The 20,977-nt window shown below is 35.4% G+C and overlaps 1 protein-coding gene across 1 annotated transcript; it reads right to left on the bottom strand.

Annotated features, from left to right (window-relative positions):
* Positions 1-10,835: 10,835 nt before the first annotated feature.
* Positions 10,836-18,141, bottom strand: LOC145948246 (uncharacterized). Its single transcript, XM_083057984.1, has 3 exons — positions 18,084-18,141; positions 17,517-17,984; positions 10,836-11,734 (listed from the first exon to the last, which is right to left on the bottom strand). Exons 1-3 carry the CDS (start codon positions 18,139-18,141, stop codon positions 10,836-10,838), a joined length of 1,425 nt encoding a protein of 474 aa, XP_082914110.1.
* Positions 18,142-20,977: the final 2,836 nt, after the last annotated feature.

Below are 20,977 nucleotides of genomic sequence, written 5' to 3'. Positions count from 1 at the left end.
ATGGGGCCGAATGGGAGATCAGTCATTGATTATGTGATAGGGAAGGAGGAGGTGAGGGAGGAAATTATGAGGGTAGTGATAGGAAATAGGATTGACTCGGACCACATGCCGGTAGTGGTATGGATCAGAGGGGAAAGAGGAGGATTGAAGAAGAAGGGAAAAAAGAGGGAAAGGCGGTGGAACTGGTCGAGCGAGGGGAAGAAGGAATTCAGGAAGAGGTTAGGAGTGATAGGGGAGAGGCAGAGAGACGAACAGGAAGAGAGAGGGGTAGAGGAGGAGTGGGAGAGGATGAAAAAAAATACAGGAAGTTCTAAGTAAGGGAAATGGGGGGGAAAGTAGGGAGGAGAGAAGAAAAAGGGGAGGGTGGTTTGACGAGGAGTGCAGAGAAGATAAGGGGGAGGTGGCAAAGGAGTTGAAAAGATGGAAGAGTGAAGGGGGGAGGGAAAGGAATATAAGAGAAGAAAGAAGGAGTATAAGGGATTATGTAGGAAGAAGAAAGAGGAAGAGAATGAAGAATGGACTAGGAGGGCAATGGAAGCGAGGACGGAGGGGCAGGTATGGGAGGTAATTAGGAAAGAGAGGAGAAGAGGGAAAGGAGGGGGGAGAAGGGATTGAGATGGAAGAATGGAACAGTTATTTTAGGGATTTATTAGGGATTTATTATATGGAGTCGCGAGTGTTGGGGGGGGAGGAAGCAGGAGGGTAAGGGGGAAGGAGGAAGATCAGATAGAAAGGGGAGAAATTAGGAGGGCGTTAGGAAGGATAAAAGATAGGAAGGCGGTGGGGGTGGATGGAATCCCAGGAGAAGTGTGGAAATATGGCGGAGAGAGGCTAGAAGAGTGGGTGTGGGAATTATGTAATAGGATATGGAAGGGGGAAGGGTGGATTAGGGAATGGTGTGAGGGGTTGGTGATACCAATTTTGAAAAGAGGAGAGGGAAGGGAGGTAATCTCAGATTACAGGGGAGTAACGCTGGCACTGTCGTTATACAAAGTGTACGCGACGGTGTTAGCAGAGAGGCTGAGGGGTGAAGTGGAGGAAGGAGGGATGGTGCCACCGAATCAAACGGGGTTCAGGAGAGAGATGGGGACAGTAGATAATATTTACGTTTTAAACTACCTGATAAATAGACAGATAAGCAGGAAAGGAAGACAAATGGTGCTATTTTTTGTGGACCTGAGGGCGGCGTTTGATTCGGTGGACAGGGTGAAATTAATAGCGGCTTTGAGAGGGAGGGGGGTGAAGGAAGGGATGGTAATGAGATGTGAGGAGATAGTAGGGGAGATAGGATTCAGGGTTAGAATAGGGGAGGAGAGGGGAGAAAAGTTCTGGACAGGGAGGGGTGTGAGGCAGGGGTGTCCTCTGAGTCCGCTGCTTTTTAATATGATGATGGCGGACTTGGAGGAGGAGATGAGAAAAGGGAGATGGGGAGGAGTGAGGTTGGGAGAGGATAGGATATACACGCTAGCGTACGCGGATGATGTAGTGATGATAGCAGATGATGAGGGGGGAATGAGGTGTATGATGGAAAGATTAGGAAGATATTTGGAGGAGAAGGGATTGGAGTTGAATGAGAGCAAGTCGAAGGTGATGAGGTGCAGGAAGGGGGGAGGGAGGCTGAAGAAAGCTAGTTGATATTGGAAGAGAAAGAAGTTGGAGGAGGTAAAGGAGTAGAAGTATTTAGGCTATGTAGTACAAAGAAATGGGTGGCAGGATGGACAGGTGAGGGAGAGGATGAGGAGGGGGGCAGCAGTAATGGGGCAAGTATGGGGGATAGGAAAGAGGAGATTTGGGGGTAATTGGGGAGGAGATTATGGCTTTTTGATGCGTTAGTGTGAACGGTTTTAGGGTATGGGGTTGAGATATGGGGATGGGAGGAGAGAGAGGGATTGGAAAGAGTACAGGAAAGGTATATGAGATGGATGTTAGGAGTGGATTGGGGAACGCCGGGGTATATGATAAGGGAGGAGCTCCAAAGGGAAAAGATAAGATCAAGGATGGGAAGAAGGGCGTGGAGATATGAGAGGAGGTTGGAGGAGGGTAAGGGGGGTTGGCAAGAGTATGTTTAGAGGAAATTAAGGAGAGGGCTAAAAAGGGAGGGGAAATATCGGAGTGGGAGAAAGAAAGAAGAGAGTTTTTTGAGGGTAAAGGGATGAATTTAAGGGAGGTGGAGGAAAGAAGGGAAAGAGGGGAGTTTAGGTGGGAGGAGGTTGAGGAATGGGAAAAGAAAGGACAGAGGGAGGAGAGATGGGAAAAGATTGAGAATTCGGAATGTAATAAATGGTACAAGCAGGTAAAGGGGGAGGGAGTACCGAGGTATCTGAGGAAAGGGTGGACGGAAGGAAGGTGGCAGAGGATGGTGAAGTACAGATTGGGGAATGGGATGAGGGGAAATAGATATTGGGAGAAGGAGGAGGAAAGGAGGTGTAGGATGTGTGGGGGAGGGGTGGAGACGTGGGAACATGTATGGGAGGAATGTATGGAATGGGGAAGGGGAGAGAGCTGGCAGGAAATGGTGAGGGAGGTACTGGGAGAGGAAGGAGAAGGGGAATTGTGGGTAAAATTGTTGGAGGAAGCGAGAGGGGACGGGGAAGGAGGTGAGGGGAAGGAGGGAGAGTGAGAGAGAGAGAGAGGGAGGGAGAGAGAGAGAGGGAGAGAGAGAGAGAGTGTGTGGAGGAGGAAAGGCAGAAGTAACCGGAAGCGGAGGTCCCACATTAGATTAAGCTAGTTGTAAGCTAATTGTAAGATTGAGTAAGATAGGAGGGAAAGAGCGAGAGTGTAAATGGTGCGGCGAGATAGGGCAAGCGTAAGGCGGAGTTGCGAGAAGTTATTGTATATAGGTTAAGTTATAGATTAAGGATAGATTATAAGTTTATGTATAAAGTATAAAGGTTTGGGACCGCTCCTTAAGGAAAAAAGCGCCTTGTAATCCCCAATTGGGGCAGCAATAAAATTATCTAATCTAATCTAATATTAAATAATTTATATAATATAAATTTATAGTCTATTGAAGTTATTTCTGATGGACAAAAATTGACTCAAATTTGACACCTTCCTTTTTACAATGCTTTATTCTGTCTACTTTCTTTGGAAATGTAGAAAATTATTTTATTTAATGTAATATTAAAATTATTATATATAATTATTATTATCATTAGAAGTATTGTTATAATTGCAAAAAATAAATTTTTTATTTTACTATTATTTGTCAAATCGCGCGACTCGCGCGGCACTATACAATATAGTACATACATGTTGAGCTGGTTGTTTTTTTACATGTGTATCTTTCTTTTGATAATTTCCCTGGCGATAAATACGCGCTAGTTATACTTATTGCGATTTCTTTTCTATTTTTTCCTCATTTTTTAGAAATTGTTGAAAATTTCAGAAACAGAAAAGAAAGGACACCGCACTTTTTGTACGTAAGAAAAATAGGTCCCGACCGATTTTCTTCAAACTTCGTATACAATTAGACGTATCATTAGATAGATCAACCGCAAAAATAATTTTTTAGAAATGTCACTTTTTCGAGCTGTTGAAGCGATATATTCGATAACGATGCAGAGTCCGTATATTATACAATATTTTTGAGATTTGCATTCTTGTAACTCGAAAAAATGACTTTTTTGAAAAATCTTTTTTGTGGTTGATCTACGTAACGATATGTCTAATTGTATACGGAAGTTGAAGAAAATCGGCCAGGACCTATTTTACGTACAAAAAGTGCGGTGTCCTTTCCTTAAATTTATTTAATATCTTTTATGTAATATATTCTTTCATGTGCATTAAATTATACAAAACAGCAAATGACTTTGTCATTTTATTATATACAAAGTATAACAGAATAAATTGGATTATTATTGCAATATACAAAACATAAAAATTAAGAAATTCTTATAATTCCAGCATAAAGGTTACATAACTCATTGTCAGTGTAACCGAATGTAACAAGTAATATTACAGGATTGTAACATGTAATACTCTCATTCCTTGTAATTTCTCACTCAAGGAAGCAACAATGTTATATGAATATTACATCATAATTTTCAAATGTTTTTAAATATACATGTAATATTTATATAACAATTATATAAATATCAAATCAGTAGCAATATTATATTATATATTAATTTTATTACAGTTATGTGTTTTTATTGTACCAATTTATATAATTGTTACAATTAAATGTAATTTTATAAATTTTTTTTGTTGTAGAATGCAAACATAGTACACGATGTTAATATAGCTCTTCTGTAAAATTTGCATGTTTTAAGAAATGTAAATTTTACAAGAAATAAAAGTTATGTTAACATCATTATATTTTACACATATTCTACACAAAAGAAATTTTTAAAAATTGAGTTACTACAGTTTTTTCTTCTTGAGAGATGCGTGATATATATATATGTGTGCGTGTTTGTGTGCATATATATATTTTATATATATAAAACATATAACAATCTTTTATTATAATCACTTTTTGTTGGAAAAATCTCTACATCCCTAAACGACCTCTTCCATATTCGTTCTTGCTCCCACTCACCCGCTATCACTCGCTCTCTCATTCTCTCTCTTTCTGAACTCTACTGACTTCTCACGCATTCTCTCTCCCTCTTTCCCACGGCCGTGACCCAAAAATCACGGGCTATCTCCCTGAGTAAGTAGGCCAATCAAGGAGCAACACATTAATCATCGTGCGCACATGTTGCCTCGAAAAGGATCTCGCTATCATCAAACAGTACTTCGTTTCCGGCAACAACGAGCGGTTCTCTCGCAGCCACACATGTGTGAACAAGAAAGTAAAACGGATCAAAAGGTGAATATCAGGAACTCTACAACGGATCAGTGCTACTCTCGGACTCTCTCTATCTCCAAGGAACAATTATCGGTTTTATCATCTCAACTGCGGACTGCTACAAGTGAATCTCATGGACAACTCAAGTGCGGCGTGATACTCTGTGCGGCCATTATCGGTCTCGTCGGTCGGCCACGTGTCGCAACATTCTCCGGACTTATCAATTCACTTTTCTCGTCATTAAGACCAAAGACATTTTATTTTCTCTTTTGTTTATTGTTTCTTTTCTTAATTAGCAGAAGGCCAGTATTATTTTCTACCTTACATTATAGTTATAATAAATTAGACGTATATTTTTTCGAGTGAAACATCGCCTTTAATTTTTGTGGTTTCTGCCCATATCTCCGCCTCACTCCAACCACCAGAATTTTCACTTGACTATTACTCAAACACTTTTCAAACATCAAAAATAATATAAAAGATTATGTATTAAGATTATTATAAATAGGTCATTTAATTGGTCTATATGTATATTAAACTCATTATTTTATATGTACTCTAATAATACTGCGTTCTCTGCGTTTACAGACACATATTTATAATATCATAAATAATAATTATTATTATATATATAAACGAATTTTTGAACTGAAACAAATATATAACATATACCGGGTGAGTCATTTAAAGTGTTACACACTTATATCTCGGAAACTAAACATTTTTCTCTAAAATGCTTCGTTTCCGAGATATAAGTGTGTAACACTTTAAATGACTTACCCGGTATATAAACTTTCTTTATATATATATAATTGATATATATATATATATATATATATTAATTATAAATAGCACTACATGTATTACAGATTATTTCTTTTTTTTTTCTCGCGTTGCTCGTTGCTTAGCAAACCTGAACCATTCCGCAGCGGTTATGTCAAATTCGGCTTCAGTTAAACCTGAATGTACAGAGCATATGAAATCTGTAAAATAAGTTAAAATTTAATTTACAATATGTGTGTACGCGTGTATATGAAAAGAAAATAACTTTTAATAATTTTAAATAGTCTAATAAAAAAAATATGTTTGTTTAATCTAAAAATACAGAATTTAAGAAGATAGTTAAATATAATTTTAAAATATTTAACACGTATATTCTTAATAAATGTTAAATTGCATATTTTATAATTTAATCGAACGCCTTTCCAGGAACAGTTCATAGCGTAATTATTGCTGATTGTTCTTTCTAAAGTACGATGAATGCTATTTCGTGGAGTGTTGCCTCCGATTTTTAGAATCAATTTTTTCTGAAATTAACAATAAGGTGCAAATAAAATATTTCAAATTAGGTAAAAAACATTTAATTTAATTTAATACCATTTGACGAACGTTTCGGCTCATTTTTGAGCCTTCTTCAGCGTAACAGATTAACTTACCTTGATTATTTGTAACAGGAATGAGTAAATCTTCGACTTCGTCTTCATCATCATCATCATCATCATCATCATCATCATCATCATCATCATCATCCATCATCATCATCATCATTCAATAATTCATCCAAAATCAAATTGTTAATATTTTCCATACTGGTTATGGATACGCCAATTTAACAAACACTATAGAATTGCAGTTCACTAAACTGCTATTGTTTATGGATATTGTAATTCAATGACAAACACTTTATACAAAAATATTAAACAAAATCGTGTTGTAATTAACAATAACATAAATTGTGATTATGTTGAATTCACTGTCGACACAAAAATATGCTGAGAGCTGTCCAGCTGATACCTCAATAGCGCTAAGCGGCGCTGCAATCGAAACCGCTACCAAACGAGCGACTGCTTAGCTAGCGGAGGTTCGGCAAAACACAGCCTTAGTCTCTCAGATGACGAGCGGAGATTGAGTGGCTCGCACGTTACGACGTAATGTGAAGTGTGACGATACCGAGAGACTTTATATACATATAAGTGAACGATCTGTGCCTTCGAAGGGCGACGAAAGAGGGGAGAGAGAAAGAGAGAGAGAGAGAGAGAGAGAGAGAGAGAGAGAGACTCACAGGTGGCCGCTCGAAAGTAGAGGTTAGGTTTCTACTCTAAAGCAGTCACGCTGGGGGCAGTCATGGGGCGTCAATGTCCTCTTCTTGCCCTATCCCAGATCGATCCCACTGGCTTCATACCATCCTCTCGCGCGCTGAGACGAGACGGGAGGTAGATGGACCTTTTCGCTGTCGCGCGATTATGCGTGTGGACTATCACATTTTCGCACAGAATGTTTATTTATTTTGCGGTTTTTAATACTGATTTGTTGATAAAAACAATAAATTTTCATTATCTTATCTTCATATATCTTTAAATCATTGCAGATGAATCGCTGCAACACATTTCCTGACAATTGGTCGACGATTGTTTCCATGTTGGGACAAGCCGGAATTAAAGCCCACCGTAGGTGGGCGAAGTTCGATCGGAATTATATGAAGACGTCTCGTTCGAAGATGATTACTGGTAGTAGGGTCAGCTATGCTCAAATTCACAACGTTCAGAGTATTGAAAAATTGAATCGCGTATCCTGTGGATACCGCCTGTTTTTCTTCTTCATATCGTTTAGAGAATTTTTAGTTAACGCAGAACTTACGAAGATGATTAAGGGTATTAATGGGAAAAAGGAAGGGAGGTAATCATCTTCGAACGAGACGTCTTCATATAATTCCGATCGAACACCTACGGTGGGCTCGTTTGATCGTCGAATTATACTATAGACGTCTCGTTCTCTATGATTACTGATAGATCTTTAGAGTTTCTGCGTTATTTATTTATGAACTTTTTAACTTCAACGAAATACATAAATAGATTTGATTTACAAACTAAACGACTTATTGTTAGAGTCGAATAATAGAGAATAACATAAACAATTTGAAACAAGAGAGACTTATGTTTTTAAGACTGACATGGCAAAAGTATCATTTGCATCTTGAATTGGTCTGTTATAAAAGTTTCCAAATGTTTTTGATTTTCCAGACCATCCTGCTGTTCGTCTTATTGTATCAATGTCTATACCATTTCTATTAGCTTTAGAAACAGCTGCATGTTTGGTACTGTATGCAGTGAATTCTTCAGTGTTAATGCCTGATTTCTTAAGTAAAGATTTTATCTAATGTCCTAAAGTTTGAGCATTAACTGGTTTATGAGGTTTAACAATTGAGACAAATAAATTTTTATGCATACCTCTTAACTCTTTTGTATATTTAATATAATCTAAGAGAGTTGTCAAACATAGTCTATAGAGCCGAAGGTCCCGGGTTCGATCCCCGGTAAGACCAAAAAAGATTACATTCGTTCGTTCTCCTCTCGGAAGGCAACGGCAAACCACTGAGAGTACACCTTGCCAAGAGAATTTCTCTAAGATGTAAATAAAAACATCATTGGCCGTTCGGAACCGGCGTTAAACTGTAGGTCCCATATACACATATGCATGTGTACAATCCACACGCCCAAACACATGTATGTGAATAAGAGAAGTCACCACGCTCGGTCACGAGCTAAAGGGCTAAAGGAGGAAGAGAGTTTGAGCTACACATAATTTCCTTTTAGACTTAAAAAATGGTAATATTAAATTAGGTTGACAAGCTCTCGGCCTAGATGGTTTAAGAATTTCAGGTATCTTAATTTGAATTCCTGATTTAGTTATCTTAATATTGTCTATATTGATGAATGTCAAAGTTTGTAATCTTTGTACCGTAGCAAGCATCAGTAATGTTGCTGTTTTTTCAGCAAGATCTTTCATTTTAAAATGTTCCGTAGAAGGTAAGGACTCTATGTAATAAAGAACTGGATCAGTATCCTATGGTGGAATATTTAGGACGAGTAGGACATTTTTTAAAAGTGCCGCGCATAAAACGTGATACCAATTTGTCTTCAGAAATATTACGCGACGTAATAAAAGCTATAGCTGCTCTATCTGCGTTTAAAGTTCCATATTTGACACCATTAAGAAAACGTTGAGTAAGAAATTCTATAAGTTTATTCCTGTCTGTATCGAAAAAATTATATTTTTTCTCTTGTGTAAAAAACCACCATTGTTTCAAAGAACATTTATATTGCTTCATCGTAGAATCTGATATAGAGTTAAGCATGATCTCAATTGCTTCATCGATTATACCTTTTTTTAAAAATGCTTCCCTGATAACCTTCCTGCCACCAGGGAAAGTGTTTTTGCTAGTGGGTGTATTATTTCTCTGCAAGGAGACCATAATAACTTTTTACTTGGATTAAAAACAATTGGTGATCCTCTGAGCAGAGAATTGAATAAAGGATACCAGGGTTGAGTGGACCAGTTTGGCACAACTATTACTCCCTCAGCTTTGTCAGCAATAAATTTTTTTAAAGTTGGTAATATTAGAGCAAGCGGAGGAAAAGCATATGATTTTTTATTTTCCCATGAAACAGTAAAAGCATCTATTTTAAATACGTCTGGATTAGGAAACCTTGAATAAAATTTTTTAACTTTTTTGTTTGAATGTGATGCAAATAAATCAATAGTAAAAGAACCAAATTTTTTAACAATTCTTTCAAACATCTCATCACACAACTCCCATTCTGTGTCTATATTTGTGATTCGAGAAGTAGCATCAGCATAGATATTCTGTTTTGAAGGTATATAAGAAGCAAATACTTAAATTCTTTTATTCTCACACCAATCCCAAATTTGACGCGCTAAATTTGTAAGAACTGGGAATTGAATTCCCCCTGCTTTATTTACATATGCTATTGCTGTAGTATTATCTAACCTTAATAAGATTTCACAATCATGTAAATTTACCCAAAACATTTTAAGGCCAAAAAAGCAGCTAAAAGTTCTAAATAATTAATATGACATTGTCTTTCTTTTTTATTCCACCATCCGTTTGCCGATTCCCCATCACAATATGCACCCCAACCTGTTAAGGAGGCATCAGATGAAATTTCTAAAGCATATTTAGTTGTTCTAATAGGATTTATTCCTATTTGACTATTAAATTCCCACCAAATTAAATCCTTACTTAATTTAGATTTTATAATCATGTTTCTATCATAATCGTCATCAGACGCAATTAATGCAAGAAATTTTTCTCGCTCTAAACTCTTACAATAAACAAAACCATATGCTACCGCGGGACAACACGAATTAAGTATTCCAAGAAGAACTGCAAAATCTCGAATCTTATAAGATTTACCAATAATAAATTTTGAAATTAAGTTCTTTAAGTTCTCTTTCTTTTTATCTGGTAATTCAATAGTGTACTTAATTGAATCAAAAATAAAACCTAGAAATTTACATCTTTGAGACGGAATTAAACAACTTTTTTCCGTATTTAATATGAACCCGAGTTTTTCTAAAAGATGTCTTGACTCTAAAATATTCTTTTTACAAAGTCTAAAACTTTTGCTAATGCAAAAAATATCATCTAGATATATTATCGACAAGAAACCTCGATTTCTCAAGACATTCATGATCGGTTTCATGATCTTCGTAAAAATGTATGGACATGTATTTAAACCAAAAGGTAAACAAGTAAATTGATAAATCTGTCCTTTGAAAGAAAATCTCAGATATTTCCTAGAATTTTCGTGAACTGGGATTAAAAAATATGCGTCTTTGAGGTCAAGGGAAGCCTAAACGCTTTAGGAAATATTAGATTCTTTGCAGATCGTAAATCCTCCATTTGAAAATGAAGTGGATCAATAAATTTATTTAGATTTTTTTAATTTAAAATGAACCTTTTTGTATCATCAGGTTTAGGAATTAAAAAGAAAGAAGAAAGGAATTGATTTTTGCTCATTTTACATTTTTCTATAGCATTTTTCTCTAAGAGCATTTTAATTTCTGAATCTAATATTTTAAATTCATCATTTTCTCTGCTCAGGGGGATGAAATTGCCGAGGGGGTTTACAAAATGGAATTTCATAACCACTAATGGTATTTAATATATGACTGTCTGTCGTTAATTTTCTCCATTTGTCAGAGAAATAACGAAGTCTGCCTGCATATCCTATCATTTTTATTTCGATGTTTCCTTCGACGATTGGTTGTTGTCTCGATTCGAGGATTTTGTTCGATACTGAGTCCTCGGTTTGAAGCGAAAGGGTTGTTTCCTGTAATATGTCCCTGTCTGTCTGAATTTGATAGACGGGCTCCTCCAGTTTCCCTGGAAATGCGAGCGTTGGAATGGATTTTTACTTGATTTATCTTGCGCTTTTAAACCATCACAAGCCTTTTCGACCGTTTTTGCTTCTTTTATTTGTTCAGCAAATTTTTGTCCATAGAGCCATTCATCAGACTTCATTGAATCAATTAAAGGTTTAACGCTCTTTTTCATTACCGGTGTGATGAAAGATTTTCTGGCCGTCGATTGTTGATGAAACACATCAGATAATAATTTTCCTGCATCACATAGATATTCAATGAGTTTCATTTGATCAACTCCTTCCTCTGAGTCATGTAATAATAGCGATACTGCTCCTCCAAGAGCGACAATAGATGAGCCAACGCATTGTTGAGTTTCGACAAAATGTTGGTCTCTTTTCTTGGTAATTTCTGATAATACTGCCGCAATCTCTAAGTTAACCTTTGAGGGATCAGTGTACAATTCTACATTACGTGGATACTTTTTTAGTAATGTCTTTCTCGTATCTTCTGGTAAACCTCCTGTCATCCAGGCTTTCCATCTGTTCTTAATTTCAGTATGAAATTTTACAGCATTTAGTGGTATGGCATTGGGATCTTCTCCCAATATTTGTAAGATTTTATCATCGATGATAGAATCATCTGCCGCTTCTGTTTTATCCTCATTTTTAGAGGATATAACCTCAGCCTCCCTAAGTTCAGAGACATCAGTAACAAGATCCGTCAGATCATGTATTTCCTCATGAACACTTTCCTTATCGGAAAGATTTCTCTCTGAAAGTGAAAGAACAATACTATATACAAAACTTCTTTAGAGAAAAAGGAATTGTCATTGCAGCGTTCGTATGGAACTATTCTGCAGGAATTTTAAAGTTCAGCGATCAATGTTTGTATACCTTTATTAGGAGTGCGTTATTCGTGTGGAACAAGCACATTTTTTTTTTAATACGTATATATACGTATATACGAGGGCAGTTCGATAAGTCAGTGACTTTTACAAGATATGGCACTCAAATCGCAATCTAATTTTATTTCTGATATTTACCATCTTATTTAAGTATACACACGAAGTTTCAAGTAGATCTGTCAAATAGAAATTTTTTGACAGCGTCCTAAAGCGGATAAGTTTGTGTTTTTTGCTAAAATGGAAAAAAGTGAATTTCGTGTGCTAATAAAACATTACTTTTTGCGTGGAAAAACCATTCAGGAAACTGAAAAAAGCTAAAAAAATTATGGGGACTCTGCTCCGTCGCATGGAATGCTCCTTTTTCGGGGAGATTTTTATCATACCTCTCAAATCACCCAATTTGTCATAAAATTGGAACCATATATAGCTTGGTAGATAGAGCGATATTACTGTCTCACCCCACTTTTCATCAAAAGAATTTGGAATTTATCATCAACATATTGCTGGACAACGGTTACCCTCTAGATCTTATTTTTAAAGTAATCAACCGCAGGATCAAAAGTCTTATTTCCAATAAATTAAATATAAAAAACACAAATTCCGAAAAACAGCGAATAAATAATGAAAAGAGAGACAACACATTTTTTATCATTCCCTATATCAATGCGATATCAGAGCGAGTTGCGTCAGCGATTAAAAAACCAAAAGTGACTGTGGGATACAGATGTCTGAATAAATTGAACAGATTTGTTAGGGTACAGAAGGACAAAAACAAACACTCCTGCAATTCCAACGTGATTTATAAAATTAATTGCAACGATTGCAATGCGTCATATGTGGGACAGACAAAGAGACAGTTACACATTAGACTCAAGGAACATATCAAGAATGTTAAGTTAGACTCGTCAAGACATTCTGTAATTAGTGAACACATCTTAAATAAAAAACATACATTTGACTGGAACAATATAGAAATCTTAGACTTTGAAAATAACTACCATAAACGACTCATTTCAGAAATGATACACATAAAAGAGCAGAAAACGGTATTAAATTAAACAAGGACACATAACTACTTGATAATGTTTATTTTGACATTCTAGATGAATTAGCAAATTTATGATTTCTTGTCTTGTTTACACGATGACCTATTATCAGAATCTATAATTGTTACCCACAGTCAAGTTAGAGACACGCTATAGATAAGAAACTAAAAACAGAATTTTATTATCAGGACGCATTGTAAATTAATTTATTTAACATTGACCTATAATTTTACACAATTGATAATGTTTAGTTACAGTTTAATACAAAGATACAAACCGGTCTGTTACTATGGAACTCGCATTTATATTGATTGACAAATACATTCAAACTGACAAAATTTGGACAAATCCTTTCTCGCCTTCAAACGAAGAATGTTTAAAATCTCTCATTACTAACAAAAGCGTTCCATAATGATAAGATGGGAAATGTTATTCTTGCTGTGCCTTAGAAAATACACCGATGTTAATATTGATGGATATTTCGCTCGTCATGGTCGTTTGATATATTTTAATTATTATATTATTTAAGCGTTGGTTTAAGTTAGAATTTGTACTGAGGAAGACTAAGTAAGTCGAAACGTCTACATGTTAAGAATTTACATGTTATTAATTTTAAGAGCATGATTAAATGAATTTAGTATATTATATTATATCTATTTATTTACTCGTTAGTTGGCCTTTCACTATATCCCATTATTATTATTTATTGCGTTGCATTATACGAGCCTTTTTGTCTTTTTGATAAATTATTATATTTTTGTGGTAGAATTTACAATGGAACCATATTCAACATATGTTGCAGAAAGCACTCTTTTTTTATGTCACATGCAATAGAAACTTAAATATGTTATGTTGTACTTGGAAAGCGAATGGAGACGATCAGAAATAATTATGAAAATAGATCATACAGCAATCACAAATTTCCAAGACAAAGACATGGTGAATTTAGGGCTTATTTCATATTAGTTAAATATATGAATAAAAAATATTTGCATTTATCAAAAGACTAAATACTTATAATATTTAAAGTATTAAAACATTATAGATTTATATATTTTTGGATGTGTATTTAAGTTTATTCAATTAATAGAATTATATCTTTATTAGAAATATACTGGGTGACCCACATAACTTTTAACAGCTTGATGTTTCAGAAATTATACCATCTATTTTAAAAGTTAAAGTCTTTAATTAAATGTATATAGGCCTGAAAAGCCTTTAAATTTGAATGAATATTAATTTCCAAACCTTGATTTCATAGGGCGGAGATTAACTGTAAAATTTTAATAGAACACTTTATATAAAATTACTTTTTTTAGATTCGATGAAAGAAATCATTTTAGTTTTATCCGAAACATTTTATTGTTACTATGAAAAAATATGACGATTTAAAATTTTGACTTATACATAACTACTTGAAGCGCTCGGTAATCATATGAAATCAAAATAATAACACCCTATTATTATTAACTTATTTAATTCATTAAATGTTTAAAATACTTATTATTGACTTGTAAACATGTATTTATCTGAATTAACAAAATATTCCTAACATTTGATTGCATTTCGGAAGTCATCTGTCACAATGTGTAAAAAATAATTTTTAGAGAATCAGATATTCTGTACGACGATATATATACCTTTAAAAAAAGGTAAAAAAAGGCGCCTAGTATGGGCACGCCAGTAGTGAAAAATTACCCGTTGCAAACCCATGTAGAATCGTGTGAAAAATTACCCATTGCAAACCCATGTAGAATCGTATGAAAAATTACTCATTGCAAACCCATGTAGAATTGTACATTGCAAACCCATGTAGAATCGTGTGAAAAATTACCCATTGCAAACCCATGTAGAATCGTATGAAAAATTACTCATTGCAAACCCATGTAGAATTGTACCTATTGCAAACCCATGTAGAATCGTATGAAAAATGATTCATTGCAAACCCATGTAGAATCGCACTACAAAAGTAATGATATAAAAAAAATTGCGCGCCAAGTGAAAGTAGAAACTTGTATCAGTGGAAAATTTAAGTTGCAAACCTGTATAGAATCGTATAATGAACCAGTGAAAAATTTAAGTTGCAAACCCATGTAGAATAGTAAATTATAGAGACCTCTCTTCACGCTGGAAGTTCCAAACCCATGTAGAATCATATAACAAAAAAATAAGACAAAACACATAAAAAACAGAATTAAAAATTAATACAAACATTAAAAATTAAAAAGTTATTAAAATTAATACAAATAAAAAAAAATAAAAAAATTTTAATTAAAAAAACTAAGCGCTGCTAAATTAAACTATGCTAAAGTTAATTTTAAAATTATATATGATAATATTCAATAAACCTATTTTTCGGTTTGATCTTCGAGATATCGTACCACTGTGCAAATTCATAAAGCGTATTTTCTAGTTCGTTTGATCTATGCGGATAATGATCATCTATCAAAGATTGATAAAATATATCTGTTCATGCATCAAGAGCTTCAATTTCTTTGCGACTTTTTAATTTTCTATATCGTATTTGATTAACATCTAACTATCTGATGGTTGTATTTCGATCAGTTCCATGTAAAGGAATACCTAATAATGTATCAGCAGCTCCGAGAGCTCCACATTCTCTATTATTCGTAAATCGCAAAGCAATATTCCAAAGATGACTCGCTAATGATTTGTTTTTGTTATCCTTACTATCAAGAATAGTCTCAGACATTTCACTTTTTCCCGCTTTATTAATATATTTAGTAATATACCAGGTAAGCAGCGATGATTTTTCACCAATAAATTGTATATCCATATTACCTTCCCATGCAGTAAGAAGAACAGGATTATAGTCATTTATATTAACTTCATTATCCGTTCGAGGAAGATCATAAAGTCTACTTTTATGTTTCAATTGTTTTCTACCGGCTATCGAAGTTGCCACATCTCTCATATTCAAAGTTTCAGTAACGGGACGAGGAAATCCAAAACGACATCGACGAATAACTTTACGTCCTACTTTTTTATAGCGAAGACAATAATCGTTATGTATATGTCGCTGATGCGTATCAACACGACTGTATAATAATGGCGAAATATTTTTATCCGGCATTTTGCAGCTTATATGTTGTAAAATAAATTTGGAGACTTCTTCCATAGTGGATTCACCGAAAATCAATGCATTTTTAATCCAAATTAATAAGTGAAAATGTTGTATACCTCTACCTTGATATTCTCGTCGCCAGAAATAGTGCGTTACTTCTCCAATTGGATGATCTTCGGACTTGATAAAGTCAAGCATTGTCCGAAACTTATTATCGAGAAACCTGGATGTTGATACAGGATCTCTAGCAATGAGTACGCTAACGCTTAAAGAAGCGTCATGCCATCCATTTACTTCACGAATATATTCACCTAAATCTTCCCATAACCACTCACTTGGACTTAGTGTTAAAAACCATGTCGCAGGCCCATAATGCTGGGGGCGGGTGTCGCCCGGCTGGCGGCCGCACGGCGTAAGCCCTGCGGCCGGGAGTCGGGCGGCATCCGCCCCCGCCACGGCCGAGTTCCTCCCCTAGGGGAGGGCCTCGGCGGTGCCACCGGGCCGATGGTCGAATCCCGTAAATGGAGGGAACCGCGGCCCGGGGGCACGGGGGGATCACAGGGGCTCAGACCAACGAGCCCCATTGCACGTGATCCCCCCGGGAAGAGACGCGGCAGGGGCAGCCCTCTCACCGGTGCCCTAGAGCGCCGGTGGGAGGGCACCACTGCCTGCGGGAGGGTTCCCCCTCCTTCTGGAGGGGGGAACTCTCAGGAGAAGAGCTCCCGGAGCGTCGGCCGAATCTCCCGTCCCTTTAGGGAGGGAGAGGGAGCCCCGTTCCGGGAGCGGGGGGTGGCGGCTCGAGCGGGAATACTCGAGCAGTGACCCCGCCCCTCAAACTTTTTGGGAGGGCGCGGCGTGGGGGCGGTGCCCCCCTGCGCCGCAACCGGGATAGTCCGCAAAAACAATTTGCGGGGAGAGTATCTTCCTTTCGGGGAAGATGCTCTCCCGAGATGGTAGGGCCAGGGGATGGCAAGAAGTAATGCTTCGGCAGTTCCTTGCCATCCCCGTAAGCGCCAGCGAAGGCCGCTGTGGTTTTAGTGCGGTAGGTCTTGGACCCCACCGCCGATCCATACGTGGATCGGCGATGGGGGACAAGGAGTCCCACATAACCCTCATCCCCTACCCGGTGGGTGAGTGGTACCATGAGGTTTCCACAGCGCCAAAAAAAAAAAGGCCCATAATGCTGTGTCATACAATTTAAATCACTCCTCGGTCTACACCAATATTGCTCCGTATTTCGAGAGAGAAGTGTGGCAAATATTGTACTCAAATTAGATTCCAACAATTCTTTCGACATTGCGTCTAAGTATTCTGCAGCTGTATAACGAAGTCGCGGATTAGTTACATTCATTTTATGAAAAATTCCACGATTTAATTGACGCATATTTGCATCGTTCAATAAATAAAATAAGTATTGTTGATTCAATCTATACTGTGGATGTTTAGATGTCAAACGACATTTAATAAATTCATGATCATGAAGTTTAACCTGTCTAATTTCACGTTGTCCATTAATACCAGAAGAATATAAATCTGGAAAACACATTAAATCTAAATGTTGCTCACGATTATTCAAAGGCAAGTCCTGAATTTTTAACATTTGATATAAGGCTGTCGCAGTTTTATTTGCTTTCTTTTCATATAAAGGATAGATAGTATATTGTTCGTAATAGCCATCGTCTTCAGCATTAGTAACTTGAGTTAACATTGCTTTCCGTTGGTCTTCTGTATCATTTTTGATCTCTTCTATCGGATCATTTAATAATTTAGTCTCATCATCAGCCACTTCTGCATTATCTTCTGTCTCTTCCATTTGGAATTCAGAATTTTTTAATTTTGGTAAACGTAAATCATTGTGATTATTTGGCAATATAATATGAGAGTATAAAGTATTGTTGCGCTTTAACCACGTTAAAGCGTCAAATACTTTTTTAACATCAACTACCTCTTCCCAAATAATCTTTGATTTTGTCGGGATACCTCTAACTAATATATATAATTCATGATTAATATTTATTGGATCAGTATTAGAACATAATTTATTCAATGTCTCCTGTAACGGAAGTAGTAAATGAAATGTTCTACCTTTAACTTTTGGTACCATTTGTCTTTGAGGCAACTTTTTATTCATAACAGTTCCCATTTTGAGGACAGTTTGAAACGCTTTAGCTCTCTGTATAAGAATTTTTTGGAATGTATTAAGAGATGATATTACTTCAGGCACCTGATTTGTAAAGAGATTATTTAAGACGCAGTATGCAGGCATTAAGCCCTTACGAAATTTGTTTACACAATAATTACATATATATTGCGCATCAACTTTTTGTTGTTGTACATACGTCATTAAATCTCTCCAAATTTGTGTCTGAAGACTATTGACTTTAGAAACATTTTTTTTATAACACAATCTCTCGCACGATACGCAAACATGTCGTGGTGTGTCCATAGAGCGTTTAGTCAACGCTTTAAATGCTTTACGATATTTAAAAATAATATCATCGTCACTCAAAATTATATCAGTCCGTTGCTGTCTGTGCATATCTACTTTTTCCTGTGCAGAAGTCACAATTTCATTCAAAGTGTTTATATCACCATGATTTAATGGATCATCTAGATTTTCCATCTTTCGATAAAAAACTGTAAGTTGGTAAATTAAACGCTTCATATATCTTACTTTTGGAAAATGAGGCGATAATAATTGAACTGGAAGAAACATTCCTTTGCAAAGTGTTAAATCAATATAGCAGCTACGCATTTCTCATTTGCGACCCAATTTCTCATTTGAAGTTTTCATAGTACATTTATGAATACTTTGCATCAGTTTTGGTACATTTTTTAAAGTACATGTATTTACGGTTTCGAGAAACTTTTGATAACGATCAATTAAAAGCAGATCGTTAATTTTACAGCTTGCAGTATTACACATCAGAATTGGTTCATTCTTTGAAGTACATGTGTTTACGGTCTTGAGCATCTATCTTCTAAGCTCTGTTTATATGTATAGATCGTGCTGTTCAATGCAATTATTTTCTAAATCTTGTTCATATATATCATGCTTTTTAGTCTGATTATTATCTAAATTTTCTGTATAGCGTGCACGTTTATTTATGCAGTGATTTTCTAAATCATGCTGCTTAGTTTCTTTATAAATATCATTGTTTGTTTTCATGCAATCCTTTGAAGCATTTTCCGTTAATTGTAATTGATTATTATTTAATTCTTTTTTAGATTGGTAAATATGACGTTGCTTTTCTAAACGATTCAAACTTTGTTGTTCCGTCTCACATCGACGTATAGTACGTATACGGTCTGCTTCAGTCTCTCTTGCTTTTATTACTGCTAATGGAAGCACCTTTTGAGGAGCATATTGTGGATCTTGTGGAAAATGCTCAATAACATTAGATTCAAAAATCTTAATTAAATGCAAACGCATTAAACTATGATCATATTTTATTTTTTCGGGTTTAATATTGAATAACAATGAAATTGCAAAGGCTATTGCAAAAACCCCGCAATCGCTACCGTTTGGTTGGTATTGTACAGTAGGAAATTTGAGAGGATTTTTTTCAAAGTTATATATTGGAAATAATCTTTTCAAGGATTGTTCATGATGTTTATGCAATTTTTTATTGTTTAATGAATCATAAATAAATATATATTTTGTATCGTAATAACTATACACCCAATGTCCATCTGATGAACCTGACGAACTATGTGATATTTGTATATGTTTTTTATCAATTGGCATAGGCTGAATAGTATCAGGAAGTTGTAATCGCCATGTTTTGACAGGTCTATAATTTGAACATTTTTGCAATAAATAGTCAAAATATTCCATATGTATATCGGTTAACCATTCACCTCGAATGATTATATCTTTATCCCTAGGTGATAAAATTCTATGTTTTTTTATCTTTACAGATATTTTTTATATATATTCGATAAAAATATATTACAAAAAATACAATTTTTTTTGTAAATATGTAATAATAATTTATTGACGCACAGCAGCCACTGTATGGGCGCACAGCAGCCTTATATGGGCGCACAGCAGCCACTTTTTGTAGGCGCACAGCAGCCTTGTATGGGCGCACAGCAGCCACTTTTTGTAAGCGCACAGCAGCTTAGTATGGGCGCACAGCAGCCACTTTTTGTAGGCGCAAAGCAGCCTTGTATCGGCGCACAACAGCTGTTTATTGCAGGCACAACAGTTCTATATTGGCGCACAACAGCCTTATATCTTCTTTTTTTGGTCTTATTTTTTCTTAAATTTTTCTTCTTTTCTTCTTTTCTTGATCTTCTTTTCTTGATTTTCTTTTCTTCTTTTCTTGAATCTTCTTAAACGTTGCTTAAATAAAAATTTAATTATTATAAAGTAAAGCCTACGGCACACGGTACGATTTTTCATACTGGATCTGATAAGATTTAGTAACATACTAAAAATGCACCAATCAGAATGCAGCATTTCTAATATCTTACTAAATCTTATCAAATCCAGTACAAAAAATCGTACCGTGTGCCGTAGGCTTAAAACACTTCACAAAAATAATAATAGCTGTATAATAAAAACATAACTTCTTTATACATACAAATACATAGATAACAAATTTATTATGTTTTATTTCTAAACTTAATTTTATATAAAAACCCAGCAAACATTATATAAATGTTATATACATGTAAGTAAATATAACATTATATAAATGTTATATACATGTAAGTAAAAAGCATGTTACATGTAACGTATATGTTAGTTGTAATTTCCCATTCATAGATGTAACATTTTCAATATAACATATATTATATTGTAATTATATTGTCATTATATCCCAGATAGCACACTGACTTATTGATGCATCAATGTGCTATTTGATACCTATAATGATAATATAACTACAATATATGTTATATTGAAAATGTTACATCTATGAGTGGAAAATTACAACTAACATATTTAAGTAAAATTTAACCACAAATAC

Source organism: Prenolepis imparis, unplaced genomic scaffold (genome assembly GCF_030444845.1).
Source record: "Prenolepis imparis isolate NDT839.2.m4 unplaced genomic scaffold, iyPreImpa1.0 SCAF_298, whole genome shotgun sequence".
Taxonomy (NCBI): Eukaryota; Metazoa; Arthropoda; class Insecta; order Hymenoptera; family Formicidae; genus Prenolepis; species Prenolepis imparis.
The sequence above is the reverse complement of the archived record's forward strand: the minus strand, read 5'-3'. Positions and strand labels throughout refer to the sequence as shown.